Raw genomic sequence first — 24,434 nt, 5'->3', positions numbered from 1 at the left:
ATTTCAGGATTGAGAACCACTTTGATTAAAGTCATAAAGACAACAATTAAAAGAATGAAAAACAAATTGCTAATACTGATTGCTCTGGGAAATGGAACAAGGAACTTCTTAATGATTTTAATTGTTTTTATGGTGGAAAACATAGGAAGAAGGAAGAGAAGGAATCTAACTTGGGACCAGAACAGGATTTCTCAACCTTGGCACCAATGACGTTTGAGACCAGAGGATTCTTTGTTGTGGGACGTTATCCTGTGTCCTGCAGGATGTTTAGCAGCTTCTGAGACCCATTAAAAGCCAACAGCACTCTTCCCAGTCATGACAACCAAAAAATATCTTCAGACCCTGCCAAATGTCCCCTGGAGGGCAAAATTACCCCAAGTTGAGAAGCACCAGACTAGAAGAATAATCCTTTTGTATTAGTCAAACAGTTGCTTTAACTGCAAAGAAAGCTCAAAGATTTGGACTGACATCATTGTACACCATGTAAATTAAAGCGTTATTTATTCACTGCTAGGTCCTTAATTAGAATTAAATGTACACATTTTAATTACAGCATCAGAAGGAAATACATCAGGCTTTTCCTTATGGACACTCAAGGCTTCAAGATTTATGTTCATTATTAGAATAACAGAATGTCGAAGCAATTAGGCCTTTATAAAAAAAAGTTGCAGGACTTCCTGGCAAGTAGCCAGGATCTTGCCACTTTCTTTTAAACTGAGAAAACACTTTTCTCATACTGAACAAAACAGGGGAGACCCAGCCAAACATAACCCTGGGCTGCAGGCCCAAGTTAATTTCAGTTCAGCAAATATTTAAGCATCTATTACATGTGCTAGGGATAGCATCAGTAAAACGAAGACTAGATTTCTTAAATGTTATATAAATAGTTACAGTAGAAATACATTTTTAAAAAAGATTTTATTTATTTATTTGACAGGCAGAGATCACAAGTAGGTAGAGAGGCAGGCAGAGAGAGAGAGAGAGAGAGGAAGCAGGCTCCCTGCTGAGCAGAGAGCCCAATGCGGGGCTTGATCCCAGGACCCTGGGATCACAGCCCAAGCCAAAGGCAGAGGTTTTAACCCACTGAGCCACCCAGGTGCCCCTAGAAGTACATTTTTAAAGAGGAGGTTTTGCTTTCTGTGCTTTACAGGATTATATGGAAAGCTAGGGTCCTGCATTATCCAAACCTGGACCATCCAGAGGGTAGCCTCAAGACGCATGTGGCTCTTAAGCCCTTGGAAAATGGTTGGTCTGAATTAAGACATGCTGTAAATGGAAAATTTGCACTGGATTTCAAATATGTGGTATGAAAAAAAGTAAGGAAAATACCTTATTACACTTTCAAATTATATTTTGAAATAATATTTGGGACATACTGGTTTAAATAAAATACATTATTAAAATGATTTCCATTGATTTCTTTTTTTTTAATGTGGCTACTAGAAAAATTTTTAAATCATACCTGTGGCTTACATCTGTGGCTCTCATTTTATTTGTTATGAACAGTGTCATCCTAAACTCATGACTTATATGGCATCATTGTTAATAGTAAAAGCATTTTTTAATGTATCTGGACTTTTCTGCTCCCTGCTAAAGATGTGGCTACACAGAAGTGCTTGGGGCATGGTGAACTGAACTTGATTACAGGTTCCTTAAATGCACTTCCTGGCTTGTCTACATGCTGTGTAATCTTAGTGAAGTTACTCAAGCCTCAGTTGCCTCATCTGTAGAATGGGGATAACGCCATCTCACATACACATAATCTGCGTACGTTCACAATAATCCCACAAGTGCCTCACTGAATCTGTTTCTGAACTTAATTTTCTGCAGCTTTTTAAAAGATTTTATTTATTTGACATGGGGCAGGGTGGGCAGAGAAAGAGAATGAGTGAGGTGGGCAGAGGGAGAGGGAAAAGCAGGCTACCCTGAGAGCAGGGAGCCTGATGTGGCACTCAATCCCAGGACCTGGGGATCGTGACTTGAGCCAAAGACAGATGCTTAACTGACTGAGCCATACAGGCACCCTTCTGTTTGTGAATTTTAAAAAGAAAAATTTCTTGAAATTCTTTGCTTTAACACTGATCTTTAATTCTTTTCTTCTTCTTCTTTTTTTTTTTTAAAGTAATCTCTATACCCAAAGTGGGGCTCAAACTCACAACCCCAAGATCAAGAGCCGCATGCTGTATCAACTGAGCCAGCCCAGCCAGGCAGGAGCCCCCATCTTTAATTCTTTACAGTGAGTTGTTCAGTCATAATCACCTTTTGAAGCTCTCTGTTGCCTCTGGGGTAATCAACCAATTTTCAACCTACAGAAAGGTTCTTTCTTGGATCTGGCATGGCTGAAAAGAGAACCATCTGAGGGCTACCAGGTGAGGGCTGGACCATAGGATCCCACCCAGGAATCAGGCCAGAGAGGCTTGTCGCTTCACACCCTAAGGACTGCAACTATTCCTTTCAGTTGTGTGGTGTGCTTGTCACATGATATGCAATCAACACATGGTTGCTGCATTAGAAACAGTATGGAAGAGTTTACTAGATTTAGAATTTATTTAGTCCTTTAGCAAGTTATCTATTTGACCAGGTAAAAGAGTTAGACTATTAGCTGGTGGTACTGACAATGGACTATAACCTATTTCCATCCCTGCAATTTTACTGCAACGTATTATATTGAGGTGACAATCATTTCTTTATTCATCCCTTTAGTCACTTAGATACAAAATGTACTGCGAATATTTTGCTTTATTGAAAACAAATCTACCAAACAACAGAGGTTATATAAATCATATACTGATAAAAATCCTTAAATTGTTAACTTCACCTTTACCAATGATCTGGTTCTGCTCTTTTTCTTTTTCTTTTTTTTAAGATTTTATTTATTTATTTGACAGAGAGAGAGATCACAAATAGACAGAGAGGCAGGCAGAGAGAGAGGAGGAAGCAGGCTCCCCGCTGAGCAGAGAGCTGGATGGGCTCAATCCCAGGACCCTGGAATCATGACCTGAGCCAAACGCAGAGGCTTTAACCCACTGAGTCACCCAGACACCCTCTCTTTTTCTATTTTAATTATAGGTTTCAAATTCAAAACTGCTTTCAACTTACACATTTACATATGTAGTAACTGCTGGTGAAAACATCAGTTCTGTAGCTTAGGCCCTGTTACATGAATACTTACACTTTTTATACATGCTATTGACAGCATGGAAATAGTCTTGATTGCTGAGAATTTGGAGAGCATGTTCATTCATTCTTTTAACAAGTGGTGTTCGAACATGTACTGTGCCAGCACTGGGATAGGTAGCCACTACTTTCATGTTGTCTGTTATTTTATTTTAGTTATTTTATTTTATTTTATTTTATTTTTTAGGGATGGAGCAGAGGGAAAGAGAGAGAATCTTAAACAGGTTCCACGCTCAGTGCAGAGCCCAGCTTGGGGCTGGATCTCACCATCCTGAGATTATGACCTGAACCGAAATCCAAAGAGTCAGATGCTTAACTGACTGAGCCACCCAGGAACCTCCCACAAGTTACCTATTTTTAACGCTATTTTAGGTCTTCCAACAGACATGTTACTTTAAATCACATCAAGTCAAGAAAACTTGTTTTTCCAGCTTGATTCAAGGGCTGAGCATTAGATGTTTATAGAACCACAGCCTGATGCTCAGGCTGCCCCAAACTGACATATTTTAGCAATTGTATGACAGGGAGGCATGGTGTACAAATGTACATCAAGCATAGCTTGATGGCTAAAGCATCCTGCTTATAGTACCAGAAAAACCCAGCGGTACCACTTATTGGCTGTGTTACCCTGGAAAAGATACTTAACCTCTCTGAGCCTGAGACTGCTTATTTGTTAAAGTGGGAACTAATAATAGTACATACCTCGTAATATTACTGTGAGGATTAGGTTAGCTGATGTGTGTAAAGCACAGAGATTACTGCTGACATTTACTAATTGCCCAAGAAATGTTAGCTATTAATAGTAATAACATTGATGGTGGTAATAGTTGTAGTGCTTACTTGGGTCCAGGGAGTCCTTATTTAGTCAAATTACCTAAAATGCATGGAAGGAACAGGGCTTTTTTTTTTTTAATTTTTATTTATTTTTAAAATTTCTTTTCAGTGTTCCAGAATTCATTGTTTATGCACCACACCCAGTGCTCCATGCAATACGTGCCCTCCTTAATACCCACCACAAGGCTCACCCAATCTCCCACCCAGGAACAGGGCTTTTGATTGGTTATTCTTTTCACATTCTGGTTAACAGTGTTAAAAAAGTGTTTTAAGATTTCATTGTTTAAAGTATTTTTGAAACATACTACTCCATTTCAAAGATTAAAATGAAATATCCTTTTATATGTGCTGACTTCCTATGGGATTTGGGGGTCTTATAATATCCATGGACTGTGCCAGAATGTTCACGTAGATACAAAAGTTTCAGAAAACTTGTACTAAGCGCAGAGCAAACTCTAAATATTTATTTAGCTAAATGACAAATCCAATCTTATTTCTTTCACCTAAAAGTGTAGTGCTCACAAAATTTTATTTAATTCAAAGTGCCTAACATTTGGGTTCTGTTTTATTGTCTCATTATAACTGATGGTGTTTAACTGTGTAGAAAATACATTTATCAGATCTAAAAATTGTTAATTGGTAAAACAAATTAAAGATAGTTTCTTTTTTTTTAAAGATTTTATTTATTTATTTGACAGAGAGATCACAAGTAGGGAGAGAGGCAGGCAGAGAGAGAGGAGGAAGCAGGCTCCCTGCCGAGCAGAGAGCCCGATGCGGGGCTCGATCCCAGGACTCTGAGATCATGACCCGAGCCGAAGGCAGCGGCTTAACCCACTGAGCCACCCAGGCGCCCCTTAAAGATAGTTTCTATTGAATTAAATACTTTCATGTTATATTTCTTTTTTTTTTTTTAAGATTGTATTTATTTGAGAGAGAGAGAGAATGAGAGAGAGGGAGGGGGGTGGGTGAGAGGGAAATACAGACTCCCCACTGAGCAGGGAGCCTGATGTGGGACTTGATCCTGGGACTCCAGGATCATGACCGGAGCCAAAGGCAGTCACTTAACCAACTGAGCCACCCAGGCACTCTTAGGTTATATTTCTAAAAAAAAATTTTTTTTTTCTAAAATTTTACTCACAATTGCCACAGGGTCATTGCTACGGGTTGCAGCCAGGCTGAACTTCTTTACGTGAGTGTTGGTTTCCAGAGCTTTTGCAAATTCCTTCAGGGTTGGAATTGGAATGTTCTAAAATGAAGAAGACACAGACAGTTGATAAACCGTTCTGTAGTCCCAGCTACCCCAAGTCAAGGACCCACAGCTTTTAAATACCTGATGGGTTTAGATAGCTAAATCCTTTCTAAAAGACTCATTAGCCATCTTCCAGCCACCACGCCTTCCTGGCCAGTAGCACCACTTAGTGTCTAATAAGGGAATCTAACACAATAAGACATTCTAGCATCACCTTTCTGTTCACTTTAGCCAAGAAATTATGTACATACCCAACTTCCCTCCTTTTCTCTTTCATTCTCTATATTCTAGCCAGACTGACCTACTTGCCAATCTTTAAACATATCATGCTCTTTCTCTCCTCCACACCCTCAGGTAGGCTTTTCCCTTCACCTGGAAATTCTATTGTCCTTTTCTTTGATTAATTCCTAGCTGAAATATCACCTCCTTTGTTTATTGACTCCCCTAGGCAAGATGAAAAAATTCCTCAGCTGCAATTCCATAACACTTGGGGGTTTACCACATCACGTTGTAATTATTTATTTAGTGTTTTTCTCCTAATATAAGACTTTCAGAATAAAGACCAAATGATTCCTACTCCCTCTTCCACAGCACTCAGCACGGTCCTGACCACTGGGAGGGAGGCAACATGGGGTGCACTAGAGGGTGACATGAGTCCTGGATGCCTACAGATTATCTCTGTGGCCATGAGCAACTTAACCCCTTTAAGTGGCACTGAAGATTAAATGAGATGCAGTAGTCTCCCCTTATCCATGGGTGCCTGCAACCACAGATAGCACTAAACAATATATGTATTTTGTTTTTTTCCTATACATACATACATACCTATGATAGAGTTCAATTTATAAGTTAGGCACAGTAAGAGACTGACAACAGTAACCAATAATAGAGTAACTATAAAAATATATTATAATAAAAGTTATATGACTGTGGTCTCTCTCTCTCTCAAAATATAGCTATACTCACTCTTCTTCTTGTGATGTGAGATAATAAAATGCCCATGTGATGAGGTGAGGTGAGGTGAGGTGAGGTAAATGACATAGCACCGTGATATAAGGTTAGGCTACTCCTGATTTTCTGACAGTACGTCAGGAGGATCACCTACTTCTGCACTGTGGTTGACTGAGGGTAAATCATGAAAAGCAAAACCACAGACAACAGGGAACTACTGTAATAAATTTCAAGTATTTAGCAAAGGGTATGGCACAGAGTGAGTACTCAATGTAAGCCAATTATTATTATTAAATGGCAGATGTTGGCCCAAAAAGAAGCAACAAAATAGATACAGGCAATGTTCTCTCTCTCTCCCTCTATCTGTCCACCTATCTATCTCACACACACCCTTCTTTCCCCTCTCTTTGAGAGTGACATGACTAATTACCAAAGAGAATAAAGCAGAAGTAACAATTGTAACTTCAGGGAATAGGCCATAAAAGGCACCGTGGCTTCCTGTTTGTTCTTTTTCTCTTTGACCGCTTGCACTGAGGGAAGCACATCGTCATGACACGAGGACACTGAGACAGCTCTATGGAGAGACCCATGCATGTGGTGAGAAAAGGAGGCCTCCTGCCGACAACCGCATGAGTGTGCCATCTTGAAAGTGGATCCTTCCACCCCAGTCAGGCCTTCAGATGATTACACCCCTGATGACAGCTTTACTAACAGCCTCACTTGAGACCCCGAGCCACAACTACCCAGCTAAGTCCAGATTCCTGACACTCAAAAACTATGTGAAATAATGTTTGTTGTTTTAAGCCTCCAGGTTTTAGAGTAATTTACTACCCAGCAGTAGGTAACCAATATTATATGTTTAACACAAATACTATGATTCTTTCCGAAGAATTCCAGAAATCACTTTTTAAAAATTCCTTCTTTGCAACAGGATATCTTGCCTCATAATTGGGGACTACAAGGGATTGGAACCAGGTGTGAAAGCAGGCAATCGGTTATTGCTGTTAAATTTTCTAACTTCATGATACATCAAGTGACTGACAATAACCATAATGAAATACCTTAATGTTGTTGAGGTTGACTTCTTGCAGGCTGGGATCATTGGCTTTCATCTGCTGCAGACTCACTTCCACATTAGTAGGATTGGGCGGTTCCTCAAATATTGGCTTGACCTTCTCACCTTTGACCACATCTAACACATACATTTTAATTATATTTTATTTTTGCCCTTTTTTTAAAACAAATTTTAATTTTAAAAAGAAAATGTAGGGGCTCTCCTGCCAAAATCAGAGATGACTTCCCCCAAAACGCACTTTCCTTCCTATGCTCAGATTCCGATAATACTCTAATATCAATGATAGTACAGCTTATTCTCAACAAAGTAAGCATAGGAATGGTATGGTTCGGAGTTACAGTTTCACCTGCTGTATATGGACTACTTTCAGACTATAATAATCAAGCCACAGGATCTGAGATGCAAAAAAGAAATAGAGTCTTTTCATTTCCAAAACCATACTGTTCTTCTGGAATATTTTTTAAAAATATTTGTTTACTTATTCTTTTTAAGTAGGGTCCATGCCCAACATGGGGTTCAAACTCATGACCCCAAGATCAAGAGCCAGCCAGGTGTCCCCTCTGGCCTCTTGACTCTACCCACCCTTCTCAGATACCCATTTTGGAGCTTTAATTTTGACAAAGATATGGAAAGAGAAAGGGATAGAAAGGCAAAATGGAACAATTCTCAAAAGCAGTTAACAGAAAATGTTTGCAGCATATATTAAACATACACAGTGTTAATATCTCAATATACACAGAGCTCCTACAGATCAGTAGACAAGTCAATTAGAAATGAACAAATAATATGATCAGAAGAGTCTTTGCCACTCAACCAAAAATATAAAAAGTCATTAAACTGTGAAATAAAAAAATGAAATACCTTTTGAGTAGCAAAAAAAAAAAAAAAGTGAAAAGAGATAACATGTGCCATTGGCAGCAATGTGGAGGGAAACACATTGTCTTATGTTGTTGGTGAGAAGATAAACTGATGCAAACTTTCTGGGAGAGTCATGTGGCCTCACCTATCAAAATGGAAAATGTCGGTACTCTATGACTCAACAGTTATGTATTTAGAGTCTAATCTACAGAAAAAATAGCATGGACACATAAAGACATATATTAGGGTTGTTCACTGACCTGTTGCTTGTGACAGCAAAACATGATAAACAAAATTTCACCAATGTGAAAATGGCTAAAGAACTTACAGCATATCACATAATAAGGTGCTACCTATTCATTAAAAGAATATGGCAAACCTACATGTACCGATAAAAGAAGAGAACCACAGTTTGAAAAAAAGTTAATGTAAAAGGAAATACATATAAATATAACAAAATATGTACAAGATCTATATGAGGCAAACAATACAACTTTATTGAAAAGAATAAAAGAGAACTAAATGGAGAGATACTGGGAGATGTCAGTTGTCAAGATGTCAAGATGTCAGTTCTTCTCAACTTGAGCTATAGATTAATGCAATTGCAGTAAAAAACCCAGCAAGTTCTTTTGTATTTATCAACAAACTACTTTTAAAGTTTATATGGAGAGGCAAAAGACCCAAAACAACCAACACAATATTGAAAATGAAAAACAAAGTTAGAGTGACACTACCAGACTTTAAGACTTAATATAAAGCTACAGTAATCAAGACAGTGTGGCAGTAGTGAAAGACTAGACAAAGAGATCAATGGAACAGAAGAGAGAGCCGAGAAATAGAGCCACATAAATACAGTCAACTCATTTTTGACAAAGGAGCAAAGGCAACGCAATGGAGAAAAGATGGTCTTTACAACAAATGGTGCTAGCATAATGAGACAACCACATGCAAAAAAAAAAAAAAAAGGAATCTAGACATAGACCTTATACTGTTCATAAAAACTAACTCAAAATGTATCACCTAGATGTAAAATGCAAAACTATAGAACTCCTAGAAGACAACCCAGGAGAAAATCTAGATAACCTAGGGTTTGGCAATGACTCTTCAGATACAACACCAAAGGCTTGGTCCATGAAAAGAAAGAATTGAAAAGCTGGACTTCACTAAAATTAATACAGATCTAATAAAGGATTATTATCCAAAATACACAAAGAATCTTAAAACTTAACAATAGGACAACAATCTGGGTAAAAATTGGGCCAAAGACCTTAATAGACACCTGAAAAAAGAAGATATACAGATGGCAAGCAAGCATATGAAAAGATGCTCCACATAATATGTCATTGGAGAAGTGCAAATGGAAATCATGAGATACTACTACCCACTTAGAATAACCTCAATCTGGAACACTGATAAAACCGAATGCTAGCTAATGAGTGGGGCAACAGAAACCTTCATTCTTTGCTAGTGAGAATGCAAAATGTTACAACCACTATGGTAGATAATGGTGGCTTCTTACAAAACTAAACATGCCGTTATCATTTGATCTAGCAATCATGCCCCTTCGTGTTTACCCAAAGGAGTTGAAAGCTCATATACACACAAAAAATCCACACATCGATGCTTATAGAAGCTTTATTCATAATTGCCAAGACTTGGAAGCAACCATGATGTCCTTCAGTAAGTGAATGGATAAACACATCCTTACAACAGGGTATTATGCAGTGCTAAAAAGAAATGAGCTATCAAGCCTGAAAAGGCACGGGGGAAATTTAAATGTATATTACTAAGTGAAAGAAGTCAATCTGAAAAGGCTACAAATTGTATGATTCTGACCATATGATGGTCTGGAAATGGCAAAATTATAGAATAAGAAGGTGAGTGGTCATCAGGAGCTAGAGGGGAGAAAGATGAATAGGTGAGCAGAGGAGATTTTTAAGATGGTGAAACTACTCTGCATGATACTATAATGGGGGACACATGTCACTAGACATTTGTCCAAACCCCAAGAGTGAACCCAAATGTAAACAATGGACTTTGGGTGGTAAAGATGTGTCAAGGTAGGTTCATCAAGTGTAACATACTGATGGGGGAAGTTGATACTGGGGGAGTCTGTGCATGAATTGGGGCAAGGAGTATATGGGAAATCTTTGTGCCTTCTGCTCAATTTTGCTGTGTACCTAAAATTTCCCTAAAAAAATAGTCTTAAAAAGACTTAATGATATGTATATGCACAAAAGCCCAGAAGACAATGCATCAGACTTTTAATAGCCAACGTGTTGTCAGAATGTTACCCGTTGATATCCAAGTTTAAAAGGATAAACATTTTCATCTGCACATATTAAAAGCTAAAAAAAAAAAAAAAAGAAAAGTAACATTGCTATGGTCTGGATAAATAGCCCAGTATAAATGATGGTTTGTAAACATGCTGCTCAGACTAGAAAGTACCTGCTCAAACTCCTTCAAAGAGAATAAAATACAATTAATCTAAGAAGAGCTATGATCTTCTGTAAGTTTTTACAGCACCTAGATCATGCTGGAGCAAAATTACTGATTTTATTGGTCCATCCTAACCCTGGATAGGTAAGTTCCTTTGGGCAGAGGCCATTTTTTATCTTTGTACCTAAGCCTAGAACCTTCCTGACACACGGCAGGTATTCAGTAGATGACTAATGAATGAGTCAGTGAGAGAACCTAATAAACTGTACACTTCTCCAGTGACTGACCCTTGGCAAACTGACAGAATCCACCTGCGGAGTCTACAGGGTAGAAATCTGATTCAACAGGCAGCCCAGTCAATAGGCCTCCCTCTTACCAACAAACTCTTGGAGCTCCCAAGTTTCACAGACCATGGACTCCACATTAACTTACTTCTCACAGGTGCTTTGCCACCTTTAGCGCTGGTCACTTCTTCATCAAACTTTGGATTGTTGAGTAAATTGTGTACCCCAAGAACAGCTAGAAACAAAGATAATCAGTAAATGTATCATAAGCTTGGGAAGGCATGTTAGGATGTCCACAATGTTAACTTGCCCCTTGAATATCAACTCTTCATATTATAAAGTAAGTCTCCAGAACCCCCTTGCCTTGCACAGTGTGTGGGACACATGTAGTGTTGAATAAGCTTACATATTTTAAAAAATCCCTTTCCAATCCTTCTCCATTGCCACTAGCAATCTTCACATATCTTTCTGTGGCTATATAGGGAGACCCATCTGCAGGGCAGTGGTCTAGTTATGCCTCAAGTTACTGAAAACTTGCTTAGACCTCCTAGTTAAGTAGACTCAACCTTTCTGTTTTCTTGCCTGTAAAATGTGAGTGTGGGACTGAGTCTAAGGATATTGTAGGATCTAACATTATACAGATTATAGCAAACGGCAGAAAGATCATGAGCCTCTTTCAGGGAAAGCCACCCCAATCTCTCAGTACCAACAGCAGTTGTTCTCTCCAGTTTAGAGCACTGTGGGATGGGAAAGAAAACAGATGTCAGCAGTAAAAGGTCGGATATGCATACCAAGATTTTGCAGCTCCTGTATTATGGGGAGCTTACACCAGGAGGCAGCAAAGGATGGAAGAAGAAGCACCCGGCCAGAATGTGCTGAAAGGCAACCACTGCCTTTGATAGTGAAATTATACAAAAGAGACTGGCAGCCTGGAGAAGGATCCCAGAGCAGGTCATCTGTCAGCAGGAGGCAGAGGAATATCTCAGAGCTCCTCAGCTGTACTGTAATCTACACATTAGGAGAAGGGAGGCAGCCAGTAGCAGCCTAGTAAAGGGCAAATGTTTAGAGCCAGCAAGTCTAGGGTTAAGGGCGGCACTCGGGAGCATCAGCCAGATCCGGAATCCTGGTTCTGTCCCATAATACCTGTGTGCCTTGGGAAGTTCTAAATGCCTCTGAGCATGCTTCATCATTGGCAAGGTAGGGAAAATAATTATACTTTAAGTGTTACAAAGGGGAAATCACTTCTCATGCGTCAGACACTGTTCTGAGCACTTTACAAATTCTTGTTAAATAAATAAGAATTTGTCACTATGTATCTGGCACTGCCTAGAGAGGAGACACCCTATTTAATAAACATAGGCCACGGATCATCCAAATATATCTTGCTTTGGCCCTATACTCACTAAGCAACTTCTAATTATAATTTGGCTCCCACTGCCAACTTTTAACTTTTGTTTCATCCATTCCCTGTGAATCTGGCTAGTAGATTAGCCTCAAACCGACGGCTCCTATGTGCACTGACAAGATGGACTCTCTAGACCCTCAGAATTGTGACCATGCTGAGCTCCAGCTGCTGTAGGAAGGGCTGTCTTGGAAGTCAGCTGCTGCTCCCTTGATGACTGTCTTTCTGCTCTCTACCAGCCAGAACAACATGCACAGAGACTGGCATTCTTTCTTACCTAAACCTCACTGCTGTCAGCCCATTCACTCATGGGGTTGCTCTCAACCTTCCAGAAAGATCCACCCTAGAGAAGATGCTGTCACCCACCCCCCAGGTGGGCTTTCTCCCGAGTTTTAAGGGAGTATCTGATGAGGGAATGAGGGTAAGCAGAGAGGAACAAGACAGTTTTCTATCTGGAGTATTCCCCTGGTTTTATTGTATGAATTTCAGAATCTAGACTCTTCCAGATGACTGGAATTTTTCTCCTTCTCCTTTCTTAAGCATTTCCTGGGAATTTAAGCCCAGCCCTGCATTCTCCCTTTGGGGAATTCTAGTAGAAACCATAAGACAACCCGTGAGAGGAGCAGTAACCATGACAGGATCTCTCCACAGCAACCAAAGGGCTCAGAAGAAAGGTCACTGCAAAATGCCTTCTTAACTGTGTGATGCAGGTGCTTCAATTCCTGCAATTATTTCTTTTTTTCTTTCTTTCTTTTTTTGATTTTATTTATTTATTTGACAGAGAGAGGCACAGCAAGAGAGGGAACACAAGCAGGGGGAGTGGGAAAGGGAGAAGCAGGTTTCCCACTGAGCAGGGAGCCCGATTAGGGCTCGATCGATCCCAGGCCCTGTGCTCATGACCTGAGCCGAAGGCAGACACTTAATGACTGAGCCACCCAGGTGCCCCATCCTGCGGTGATTTCTTTTTTTTTTTTTTTTTAAAGATTTTATTTATTTATTTGACACAGAGAGAGAGATCATAAGTAGGCAGAGAGGCAGGCAGAGAGAGAGGGGGAAGAAGGCTCCCCGCTGAGCAGAGAGCCCAATGCGGGGCTTGATCCCAGGACCCTGGGATCATGACCTGAGCCGAAGGCAGAGGCCTCAACCCACTGAGCCACCCAGGTACCCCCCTGCGGTGATTTCTGAGAGAGGTTCAAATATGTGAACTTGTATTGACCACTGACATCATCACAGTAGGAATGAAGATGTAGCTGAGATAGTAGGCATGCTATTAGAATAAGGCATAGCTGGTTCTCCTGGGAGGGAGGATGGATTATTATTACAAATGTCTTTCTGTGGAATAAAGATGTGAGGATTCTTGCTAAGGCTCATGGACTGTTTTTTATTTATTTTTTTTTTTAAAGGTTTTTTTCTTGGGGCACCTGGGTGGCTCAGTGGGTTAAAGCCTCTGCCTTTGGCTCAGGTCATGATCCCAGGGTCCTCACAGCTCAGCGGGAAGCCTGCTTCCCCAATCCCCCTGCCCCGCCTGCCTCTCTGCCTACTTGTAATCTCTGTCTGTCAAATAAATAAATAAAATCTTGAAAGGGGGGGGGTTCCTTTCTTTCTTTCTTTTTTTTTTTTTCCAGAGAAAGAGAGCACAAGTGGGAGGGGTAGAGGGAGATGGAAAGAGAATCTCAAGCAGACTCCACATGGAGGATAGAGCCCAACTCAAGGCTTGATCCCACAACCCTGAGATCAGGACCTGAGCTGGAATCCAGAGTCGGGCACTTGACCAACTGTGCCACCCAGGCACCCAACTATGGGCTATTTTTAAAGCACCTTAACCTCTAGTGACCTAATGACCCTAATAATCTAAATTTACATCCCACTTGGAAAAAAAAAACATCCCATGAATGCATAAATATGCTGGTAGATGCATGGGATCTTTCTCCAACGATATAGTAGAAAATGGGAGAGGACTTAATTAGGGTGAGAAACTTACTTTCATTACATATTCTTTTGTTGTTGTTGCTATGTTCCAGTAAAAGTTTATTTACAAGCCCAGGAGGCACGTCGCGGTTTGCAGACCCCTAATCTAGTGCCATCTTGTCTACCCATTCTTTGTCTACCACGTCTAGCGCCATCTTGTCTATCCATTCTTTTATACCATGTGTGTTTTGTCTCTCTGCATGTGTAACCAATTCAAATAATAACACCAATTATTATTTTGTTGCTACTGTTTAGAAAGCTAGACAAAGATGAGCAGATCGGGCTGAATGTGGCTTTCATTACTGTGTGGGTGTAATGGTAAATAACTCCTGCTCTGTGGTTAGGCTAACAGCCCTCTTTGTGGCAATCAAAATGGAACAGCGACCATGGGGAACAGCAGGAACTTCACGGATGCTCCGTGATGGTAAAATGTGATAAAATGCCAAATGTGAAAGCTTCTTAGAGGAACGGCTATTATTTCATTGTTTAAGTTTGCAACACTCTTTTAGATTCCTTTTTTTTGGTTTCTCTAACTCTTGAATTTCGTAGGAAGGGTATTATTAGGGCATTTTATAGCTGAAATAGGATTTTACATTTTACAGCTGAGATACAGCAAAGTAAGATTTGCTTAGAGAGGTGAAGTCACTTCCGTCAAGTCTGATGGCTACATACAAGCTGAAGTCACCTGGTATTGCAATATTGATGAGTAGTTATCCAAAAGCTCAGAGGCTGCTGCCAGTGTGTGCCTGAAGGTCCAGAGCCAGACAGAAAAGTGTCCCAGAGCTGAGGACTAACCTGCAAGATCATAGAGTTCGGTGTCGGAGGCACTGGCCAAAGCTTCTTCCAGTTCTGGGTCAAGGGTCACTTTTTCTTCTTTACGAGTTTCTATGGGCTTTTCTTTGGGGATGAAGACTCTCCCTTTAAATCAGAAGGAAAACAAAAACCACACTGTGCTGCTGACCAAGGCAGGGTAAAAGGACTGACCAGACAATGCAGTTCTGAGAGCCACTGAGAGCCAAACCTTAAGCCCATTGCGCACGCAACTGGGATTCCTTCATTGCTGGGATAATGTCAGTATCATTAATCCACCATTAGAGGGAGGGAACGTCAGAGGAGGAATCCTGCATTCTGCAACACAGAGATGTGAGGAGACTATGGTCCTTAAACGTAGAAGGAAATGGTGGTTTCTACCTCTCTACTATGGATTGCCAGCATTGCCCTTAGACCTGGGCAAGAGAGGCCCTGCCATGGGCCCCGTGCTTTATAGGGCCCACTGTGGTCCTCTTCTCCTGCAATCTCCCTGGTCCCTGGCCCCTGGTCATGGGGCCAAAGGGACATTCCCACCGAGAATCCCATCTGCTAGGCTCCACTCCAGGCATCTGGGACCTTGGAATTCCCTGCTCAAAGACCCCTGAACTTGCTTCCAGGGCCTGTATGCATCCCTTCCCCATGTCCATCCACCCAAAGGCATGTCACATTGCTGGAGTGGGCACCCCTAGGCCAAGGGGAGGTTATTTGTGGGTGAGATGAATGCAGCTTCAATCTGTAGGCTGTGTGCCAAATATGTGTGAGGCTCTAGCAGTATAGGACAGATCCATATGCTTGCATGGAACTTTTGGAAGCCCAAGAATCCTGGGCTTCTAGGTGTATGTGTAACAGGATAGAACATATTTTAACAGTTTATTAGTTTTTAAACATTTATTAAAAATGGCACATGGGCTTCTATTTGTATTCTTCCCTTGGATCCTGCAAATACTGGAGGCAGAGTTAGCCACACAGCCCCAGGGGTTCCTGAGGGACAAACCAGAGCTCTCTTGAGTTTTTCTTGCTAGACTGAGATTGTAGACCACTAGGATGCTCTATCTGGGGTCACTTGGAGTAGCGTAGTGACCCGGGGATACAGCTACTCTCCAGACATACCAAAGGAAGTCAAATATAAAAGGAGAACTCAGGATTGACGTGTTTAGAAGTTGTAGAGGTCTGTGAACAGCAAGGTACAATGTGCTTCCCACATGGGGATACTTTGCCTTCACCTCCCACTTCGTCCTCGCAGTCAGATTCCATTTGTCTTGCCCCTGCCTCACTTCTGAATATGCTGACATCTATGCCCTACCTCCTCAGCCCCAACCTCTGAAGATCACATCGCTGGGAGGATGGCATATTACCTGCTCCTAACTTTCAGCCAGTGCAACGTACCCACATCCCACACGCGCAATGACTCATAAGGGTAAACCTAGGACATCCCAGAGTTGCCATAGCAATACTCCAAACCTGCTTACACTCTTTCCCAATTCCTGCCAGCTTTTCACTCTTCATTTCTTTTCTGGAGCTGCTCTTCTTGGCATGATCTTTGAAATTGGTCTCCTCCAATTTGATCTTTGGAGTTCCCTATAGACTCACCCTTCCACTGCCTTCTCTTTGTCATCTTGGGTAGAACACAGAGCTGGCTCCCGGTTCAGCCAATGGAGACCAACACTCTTTCCAGATCTCTCTGGCTGGCCAGCCCTCCCCACTCCCACTGGAAAGGTAAAAGTCAAACCCAAAGTCAGTAACTCTCCTTCATAAATCCTCTCCAACAGCTGTCCCTGGTTGCAGGGGCTGCTGACTTCTTGATAGCTGACCAGATCTTCAAATGGCTAGACATGAAATCAGGGACCAGGCAGCACTGGGCACCCTAGGGAAATACCACTGCTTGTGGTCAGACTGGGGTATCCTGGCCACAATGTCTCCTCCACTGACCATCACCCTGCTTCCTGCCTCCCCATCATGTAAATTGCCACCTTTCCCAGAAAGAAAGAAAATACACTGGAGCTTAATGAAAAATATAAGGAGAATGGCCAGAAGATAGAAAATGGAAAAGAAAACAACCAATCAATAACATTTCAGACACTGGGGTTTATCCCAGACTTCTTTTTCAGAATATCTGCAACCTGAAGCATTTTCTTTGTGGCTCCAGTGACTTTGGTTCCAGAGTTACTGAGATGTCTACATTCCACCTTCCCATGAGTGTTCAGGATTACCCTCAACACCATGTGCAGAGGGGACCCACAGCTTTTGAACTTTAGGACAGCTGCTGCTGCACATCATTCCTGGGGGGCGGGGGGGCGGGCAACCAAACAAGTTCTAAGTGCATAAAGCTACTGCAGAGAGTAAAACGTGGCCCAGGCACCCGAGGGCTTAGTGCATACGGTGTTCAGAGCTGAGGTTGCATACCCCTCCCATGAGACCTTTACTGTAGCTTCCACTGCCTCCAGATCACCCATTGGTCCTTCTGGTGGTGGTGGGGGGGTGGGTCTGCACGTTCCACTCTATTCCTTCTGCTCTGTTTGGAAAACTTGCTTTCTGAGTATTTTGCCCAAACAGTGTTGATTTCCAACCTTCTCCTAAGCTACTCCGGGCAACTGTATACCCCTTTTGTCTCCCCATTTACTACTCAGACTGCCCCTTTTTTTCCCTGTGAATCACCTGCAGATTAATCTGGATCAAGAGATAATTTACTGTGACTGTTTCTCAGACCTTGACTCTAAGAAGAAGAGACAAAGCTTTCCCCTTATTATTGTCACTACCCTAATACTGGATGTTTGTTGGGATTTTATTGAAGATTTGACATTGTAACTTTTCTTTCACAATGAACTCAGTCCAGTAGCAGCTACACTGCCATAGAGACAGCTCCGTATTTCTATGGTAATCCTTAGTTATCTGCTCAATATTTCACTGTCCAACATCACTTTCTTAATAAATTGACACGATCAGTGGTGCACGATCCATCAAATGAGCACGATTCAGAGGAGAGCCAGATGTTGCGTAACAGAAGGCAGCAGCGCTCAGACTCACGCCAGCTGAGGAAGCATGTTCCTGCTGCCCAAGGCCGCTTCATACGCTCCCAGGTAGCGGCCATTCGAACCTGTATTTCTCAAGAGCCTCCCCTGGGCCAGCGTCTATGCTGGGGGGCAAGAGAGACACAATCCCACAGTGGAGACCTCATCTAAGGTGGGAAACGCACAAAACCCAAAGTAAATAAACCAAACAATGAACGTAGCGCCATGAAAGCAATCCACGAGTGTCATGGCAGAGAGAAGGGATCTATTTTAGACAGAAGGGTCAGGAAAAGAAAGCCCGAAGCCCTGTGTTTAAGCTCAGACTTACAGAATGTGAAAACTGGGGACGTGGGTTGGAGGCAAGAGATCATGAGGAGACCCCGGGGTGGGAAAAGAGCTGGGCAGTTTTGGGGAACTAAATGCAGACAGCGGGGCTGAGGCTTGGCAGGGAAAGGGGAAGGTGATCAGAGAAGTGGGTAAGACGAGCTCTCCCTGGGCGCTGAGGACCACAGTGAGGCTTTGAGGTTTCAAGCAGGGCAGTGACATGATCTGATTTGCATTTTGAAAAGACTGTCATTGCCATGAGGTTATAGATGATTCTGTTAGGATCTGCGGGCCCAAGTCCCTCTCTGTAGCTGAGGAAACCACACAGGCTCTTGGTAACTACTTTTTGTCCCAAAGGGAGCCCAGGGTTGGGAGCTAAGGCGGACTGTTTTCCCTGTCTTGGTTCTAAGCTCAGTCGCGGCATGGAGGAACATCCCTTTGCTCCTCGGAGCCTCTCCAGGACAATCACAGAGCTTCTCTCACTAGACCAGAAACTCCCTGAGGGCAAGACAGGAACCTATGCACTGTGGTGCCAACACCTGGCACATGGCTCTGCACAGAGCAGATGCCTGGTAAATGCTGGGTGAGGGAATGCTTGACTGCATTGGTCTCTAAGAGTAGCATCTTAGGTTAGGGGTCTGGTGCCACAGCTATCCTAGATATGGAACAGAAAGGCCTGGAGCGGATATCTGCAACTGGTAAAGGCTCAGGCTAAGAGCAACGCACCAATGCCTACCGGACCTTCTCTCAGGCACAACACCTCACACTGCCAGAGCTTTTGCTTTGGGGCTTCAGATATTTTTCATAGAACTAATTTGAGTACCTTGAGCATTAATTTAATTAGCTTCTATATTCTCATATTATTCTTACAGAATTTTTTGGGTAACTAATAAACCTTATTTTTTCAGAGCAGTTTTAGGTGTGTAGAGGATAGTATAGAGAGCTGCCATATACTCCTTGTCCCATGCTTACAAACCCTCCCCCAATGACATCCTGCAGCAGAGCGCGACATTTGTCACAACTGATGAAACCTACGCTGCCATCGTTATTATCCAAAGTCCATAGTTTATGTCAGGGTCCTCCTGACCCTGGGTAGTGCACAATCTATAGGTCTGGACAAAAGTATACTGATGTGTCTCTACCAGCCATGATTCTTTTTACTAATGAATCCAGTTCTTGGCTTCTTTCCCACTTCTAGGTCAGTTCACTTGCTGGAGCCACCGTGACAAGACATGAGGAGTACCTTAGTCCCGGGATGTGGTGCCTGGAGTCCTTACCTTTCTTTTCTCCAGTGAAGGGCACAAAGTCTTCCCTGTCCTTCTGTTCCAAAGCCTCCTTCTCCAGGTACATGAGGAGGTGCTCACGGTCAAACGGGCCGGTGGCTGCTTTCTGGGTCTGGTCTTTCTGTCGGAATCCAGCTGGTAGCAGTGCGCTCTAACGAAACAGAGATGTGAGCAGGAAGGACGGTGTTCGCCCTACTGACACTCTGGGACTTGGCCCCCACCCCTGGCCCTGCTGTCTATGGGGGAGGCAGGGAGAAGGACACCTGTGCAGAGATGCAGGTGTGCACTGAGGGCTGGGGACTCTGGCACGTGCCCGAGGCCCTACCTGCTCTAACCTCCTGTGCTGAGAGGGAGCCCCTGCCATGCACACAGGCAGAATACAGCCGGCCAGAGCCATCTCTGGGTCTTCAGAGCTGCATTCTAGAATGTGGTAGCAAAAGGCCAGGTACCCTCCATGGCCTCCTTCCTCGTAGATCACACTTGGGTTTGGCCAGATCTCTATCCAGGGTTCTCCCAAGCAGGCATACAGACACTAACAAGGAGCCAACATGGCTATACTCTCTTATTTCTAGCCTCTTTCCTGGGAAATCACCCAGCACATAAGCAAGTATTAGGGTAGATGCTGACACCTGCTTGACTGAGCTGGACGATTCCTTCCTTAATGTTCAAACATAAAAACTTTTTTTTAAGACTGTGTTTTGGGTTATTTATTTATTTTTAATCTATTTTTTAAATTTAAAAATTATGTATACATATTCTTTGGTTCAAGGGTACAGGTCTGTGATTTGTCAGTCTTATATAATACTCGGTGCTCATTACAACACATACACTCCCCAATGTCTATCAAAGATAAAAACATTTTTTTTTTTAAAGATTTTATTTATTTATTTTTCAGAGAGAGAGAGGGAGAGAGCGATCACAGGCAGACAGAATGGCAAGCAGAGGCAGAGGGAGAAGCAGGTTCCCTGACGAGCAAGGAGCCCGATATGGGACTCGATCCCAGGACGCTGGGATCATGACCTGAGCCGAAGGCAGCTGCTTAACCAACTGAGTCACCCAGGTGTCCCAAAGATAAAAACATTTTTAAAAGTAAATAAAATACCCAAAATGTCTGGCATATCAGCACATTGTATATATAATTTTTAGTGATATTTTTCTTTATAGTAAAATCACTACTTTGGATGCCTCTGATTCTAATTTTAAGAAAATACCATCAGGACTGAAGAAAGTGCTTGCGAAACAAACACTCTAACAAGCTACTTTGTTTTTCAAGAGCTCATAAAAATATTAGAATCTCCACTTAAATTCACATGATATTGTTGTTATAATTCAAACATCTCCATTGTTGTGAGATCACCAAAGATTTCTAGTTATTTATGCATTTAAAAAAAATGAAGTATAAAAAAGATCTACTTAGGGGGTTAAAGACCTGGTTTAAATAGCATCTCTGACGTTTACTAGTATGAGCTCTTCTGTAAATTACTTCTTCACATCTGTTCCCCTCATTTATGAAATGGGAGTAATATGATTTACCCCTAGGGATTCTGTGCCCAGTAGGGTATAAGACCTCAAAGAATAAATTTGGTAAGATTTGTCCTCTTTTCCTCTTTCCTTTCTTCTTCCCTAAGTCAAAGTAGTCCTTTCTCAAGCAATGGAAAATATGTTTTACCATTTACATTAAATTGGTTTTTGAGAAATTTGCCATATCATATTGTAGACGTGGCTACTGAGTTTCTTTATGAATCTGTCAGAGTAAGTGATCAAGAACCAATCAGGGAAAGAACACGGAATTTGTATTTGGAGCTAAGGGATTTCTGCACTATTGTTTAAGGACCAAGCCACACCATTTATCCCCTACTACCACTGACCACGATGTTTCCGTTGCAGCTCACGAACCTTGGGATCCAGGTCATCAAGAACATTTTCCAACTGTTTCAGTTCCTCTTCTGAGAGTTTGCCAAGAAGCTCATCTTCATCAATGTTCTTGTATTTCTCCAGCTCTTTTTGAAAAGGGAGTGCCATGGCTTCTTATAAGTCCTTCTCATGGGTCGCGGACATTTAAACAGGCCAGCCTCCTGAGACTTCAGAATACTACCAATCAGAAAGAAACACCATGATCGTACTCTGCAAACAGGACTTAGTCACAGGAGACAAAGCCTGTGCTATCTGCCAATGGAGTCTTTATTGGACAAAGGATTCCACAAAACGGTCACACCACCTCCATTTGCAGAGCGACCTGACAGCTTAGAATGGGTTTCCATGTGTACTCTTTCACTTACTTAGATCTTTACAAACACCCCAGAAAGGAAGTCTGGACAGATACTACTATCCCATCTGACAGGCAAAGATTCTGAGGCAAAGGTGGCTAAGTGCCTTGCTCGAGGCTCCAGAGCTGCCATGTGCCAGACCTCCTGGTTCCCAGCGTGCAGAGTGCCTTTCTGCCACACTACTCTGCCTCCTCCGCTTTCCATAGAAAACAGAGAAAAACAATGAGCTAATTGTAAGGCCTTTGTAAGAAGCATACTTGTGTCTTTTCAGGGAGAGAGTGATGTGAAGAATATAAAATGGGGCTCATTCAGGAAAGAGAGTTTGGAACGTCCATGTGAGAAAGCATTGTCCAGTAACTCCCTGCAATTAATCTCAGTAAGATCCTAACATCCTGACTGCATAGTCTCTCCACACTTCTCTCTTTTTGTTCTTCCCCCGTCTCCTGTTCTCTTTCTAGTCCTGTGTTTTTTTGTGTCCTTAATCACGCTGCCTAGTTCGTTAAACCTCTAGTCTGCTCTCCTTTCAACCCCTTCTTTTATCCTACCTCACTGCTAAACTTCCATTCAGAATGTAATTCTTACTCAATCCCATCTTTCTTGCAAAGGATTTTCCATCTCTCCTCTAGAAGGATAATATTGCATTTAGGAAATAGCAAGGCACTTAGCTGATTGTGTTTCTCCCTAGGCAATATTAAACTCAATCAGATCTTTCAAGACAATTAGTATTTGCTGTGCACCTACTGTTTGCCAGGCACACACCTAGAAAGCAGGAACCTAAAGATGAACAAGACGCAACCCCTTCTTCAAGAAGATCACAGCTCAGTGAGACACACAAATAGAGATAATGCCATTTGATAAGTGCTACAATAGAAGTAAAGCATAAAATAGGTCTAAAAACACACGAAGTAATCATTGGGTAAAGTGGGGGAGGGGGGTTAAGGGGAAACTGTGAAAAAGAGGTTGCCTTTGAGCCTTGAAGGAAGAGACCATAGTGGGGATGTGGGTGGGGAAGGGTTATTCCAGGAAAAAAGGAACAGCATAAACAAAGGCACAAAGATAAGAAAGGTGGATGGTGGTGTGTTGGTGAATGGTTGGTGTGCTACAGGGAGAGGAAAGAACTAAAGTCAAGAAAGGGACATTTGTGAAGGGCCTTCCTTGTAATCCCTGCCAAGGAACCTGGGCTCTGTCCTGTTGGAAATGGGAGCCACTATAGATGTTTAAAACAGAGGAATCATCTGAGAAGCCAGTTTTTTACATAAAGTAATTCAAAAGGTAAGAATAAAGAATGGGTTGGCATAGGAAGAGACCATTTGAAGGTGAGCCACTGAACAGTTATTAGAATGTTGCTTCCTTCTCTAATTCAGCTGCTCACCACATTCAAGTTTGTGGTTTTCTGTTTAGATACCTTTTCTATGTACAACGTAACTGTCTTTTCCACTAGCCAACCTTCTTTTAATCTTCCATTGCTATAGTACAGGAAAATGAACAAATAAACAGAACCCTCCCCCAAAAACCATCCCACTAAAGTCAGAGACCAATTAGATCATGGGTACTCTGTTTTGGTCCCAGTTACCACTAATTTATCATGTGACACTGGGCACAGACCTAAATCTGCCAGGCCCTTAACCATCAAATGAACTGGCTGAACCATCCTTCTTAATGGACTTGACGTTACACAGTTTCCCACATTTAACATTCTGAAATTCAGATGTGTTTTACAATTGATGATCCTACAATTACTGTGGGCCCAACAGCAGTCAAGATGTCCCTGACATTGCTTATAAATGCGTAATAGCAAAAGCACCAGCTTCAAAACTAGAAGAATGGGTGTCAGGGATTCGGAAAACAAAACAAAACAAAAAAGTCCCAGGGACTTGTAGCCCGATGCGGGGCTCGATCCCAGGACTCTGAGATCATGACCCGAGCCGAAGGCAGCGGCTTAACCCACTGAGCCACCCAGGCGCCCCTTAAAGATAGTTTCTATTGAATTAAATACTTTCATGTTATATTTCTTTTTTTTTTTTTAAGATTGTATTTATTTGAGAGAGAGAGAGAATGAGAGAGAGGGAGGGGGGTGGGTGAGAGGGAAATACAGACTCCCCACTGAGCAGGGAGCCTGATGTGGGACTTGATCCTGGGACTCCAGGATCATGACCGGAGCCAAAGGCAGTCACTTAACCAACTGAGCCACCCAGGCACTCTTAGGTTATATTTCTAAAAAAAAATTTTTTTTTTCTAAAATTTTACTCACAATTGCCACAGGGTCATTGCTACGGGTTGCAGCCAGGCTGAACTTCTTTACGTGAGTGTTGGTTTCCAGAGCTTTTGCAAATTCCTTCAGGGTTGGAATTGGAATGTTCTAAAATGAAGAAGACACAGACAGTTGATAAACCGTTCTGTAGTCCCAGCTACCCCAAGTCAAGGACCCACAGCTTTTAAATACCTGATGGGTTTAGATAGCTAAATCCTTTCTAAAAGACTCATTAGCCATCTTCCAGCCACCAC

The 24,434-nt window shown here is 42.1% G+C and overlaps 1 protein-coding gene across 3 annotated transcripts in view; it reads right to left on the bottom strand.

Moving 5' to 3' along the window:
• Window positions 1–24,434, bottom strand: part of LOC111161406 (tropomodulin 2) — a 67,455-nt gene that overhangs the window by 13,066 nt on the left and 29,955 nt on the right. Inside the window, exons 1-6 of one of the 3 annotated variants that reach the window (XM_022525025.1) lie at window positions 21,559–21,754; window positions 19,657–19,813; window positions 15,033–15,155; window positions 11,016–11,102; window positions 7,273–7,403; window positions 5,150–5,257 (exon numbers count right to left, since the gene is read on the bottom strand). In XM_022525025.1, the coding sequence (XP_022380733.1) occupies window positions 5,150–5,257; window positions 7,273–7,403; window positions 11,016–11,102; window positions 15,033–15,155; window positions 19,657–19,813; window positions 21,559–21,684 (732 nt within the window). In that variant the 5' untranslated portion in view covers window positions 21,685–21,754. Of the gene's footprint in view, window positions 1–5,149; window positions 5,258–7,272; window positions 7,404–11,015; window positions 11,103–15,032; window positions 15,156–19,656; window positions 19,814–21,558; window positions 21,755–24,180; window positions 24,289–24,434 lie in introns of those variants that run through there. The other 2 variants (XM_022525042.1, XM_022525033.1) reach the window with 2 other exon arrangements.

The sequence above is a fragment of the Enhydra lutris genome, unplaced genomic scaffold (assembly GCF_002288905.1).
Source record: "Enhydra lutris kenyoni isolate GAN:26980312 unplaced genomic scaffold, ASM228890v2 scaffoldscaffold4, whole genome shotgun sequence".
NCBI classification, from domain to species: domain Eukaryota; kingdom Metazoa; phylum Chordata; class Mammalia; order Carnivora; family Mustelidae; genus Enhydra; species Enhydra lutris.
This window is presented reverse-complemented; position numbering and strand designations above follow the sequence as displayed.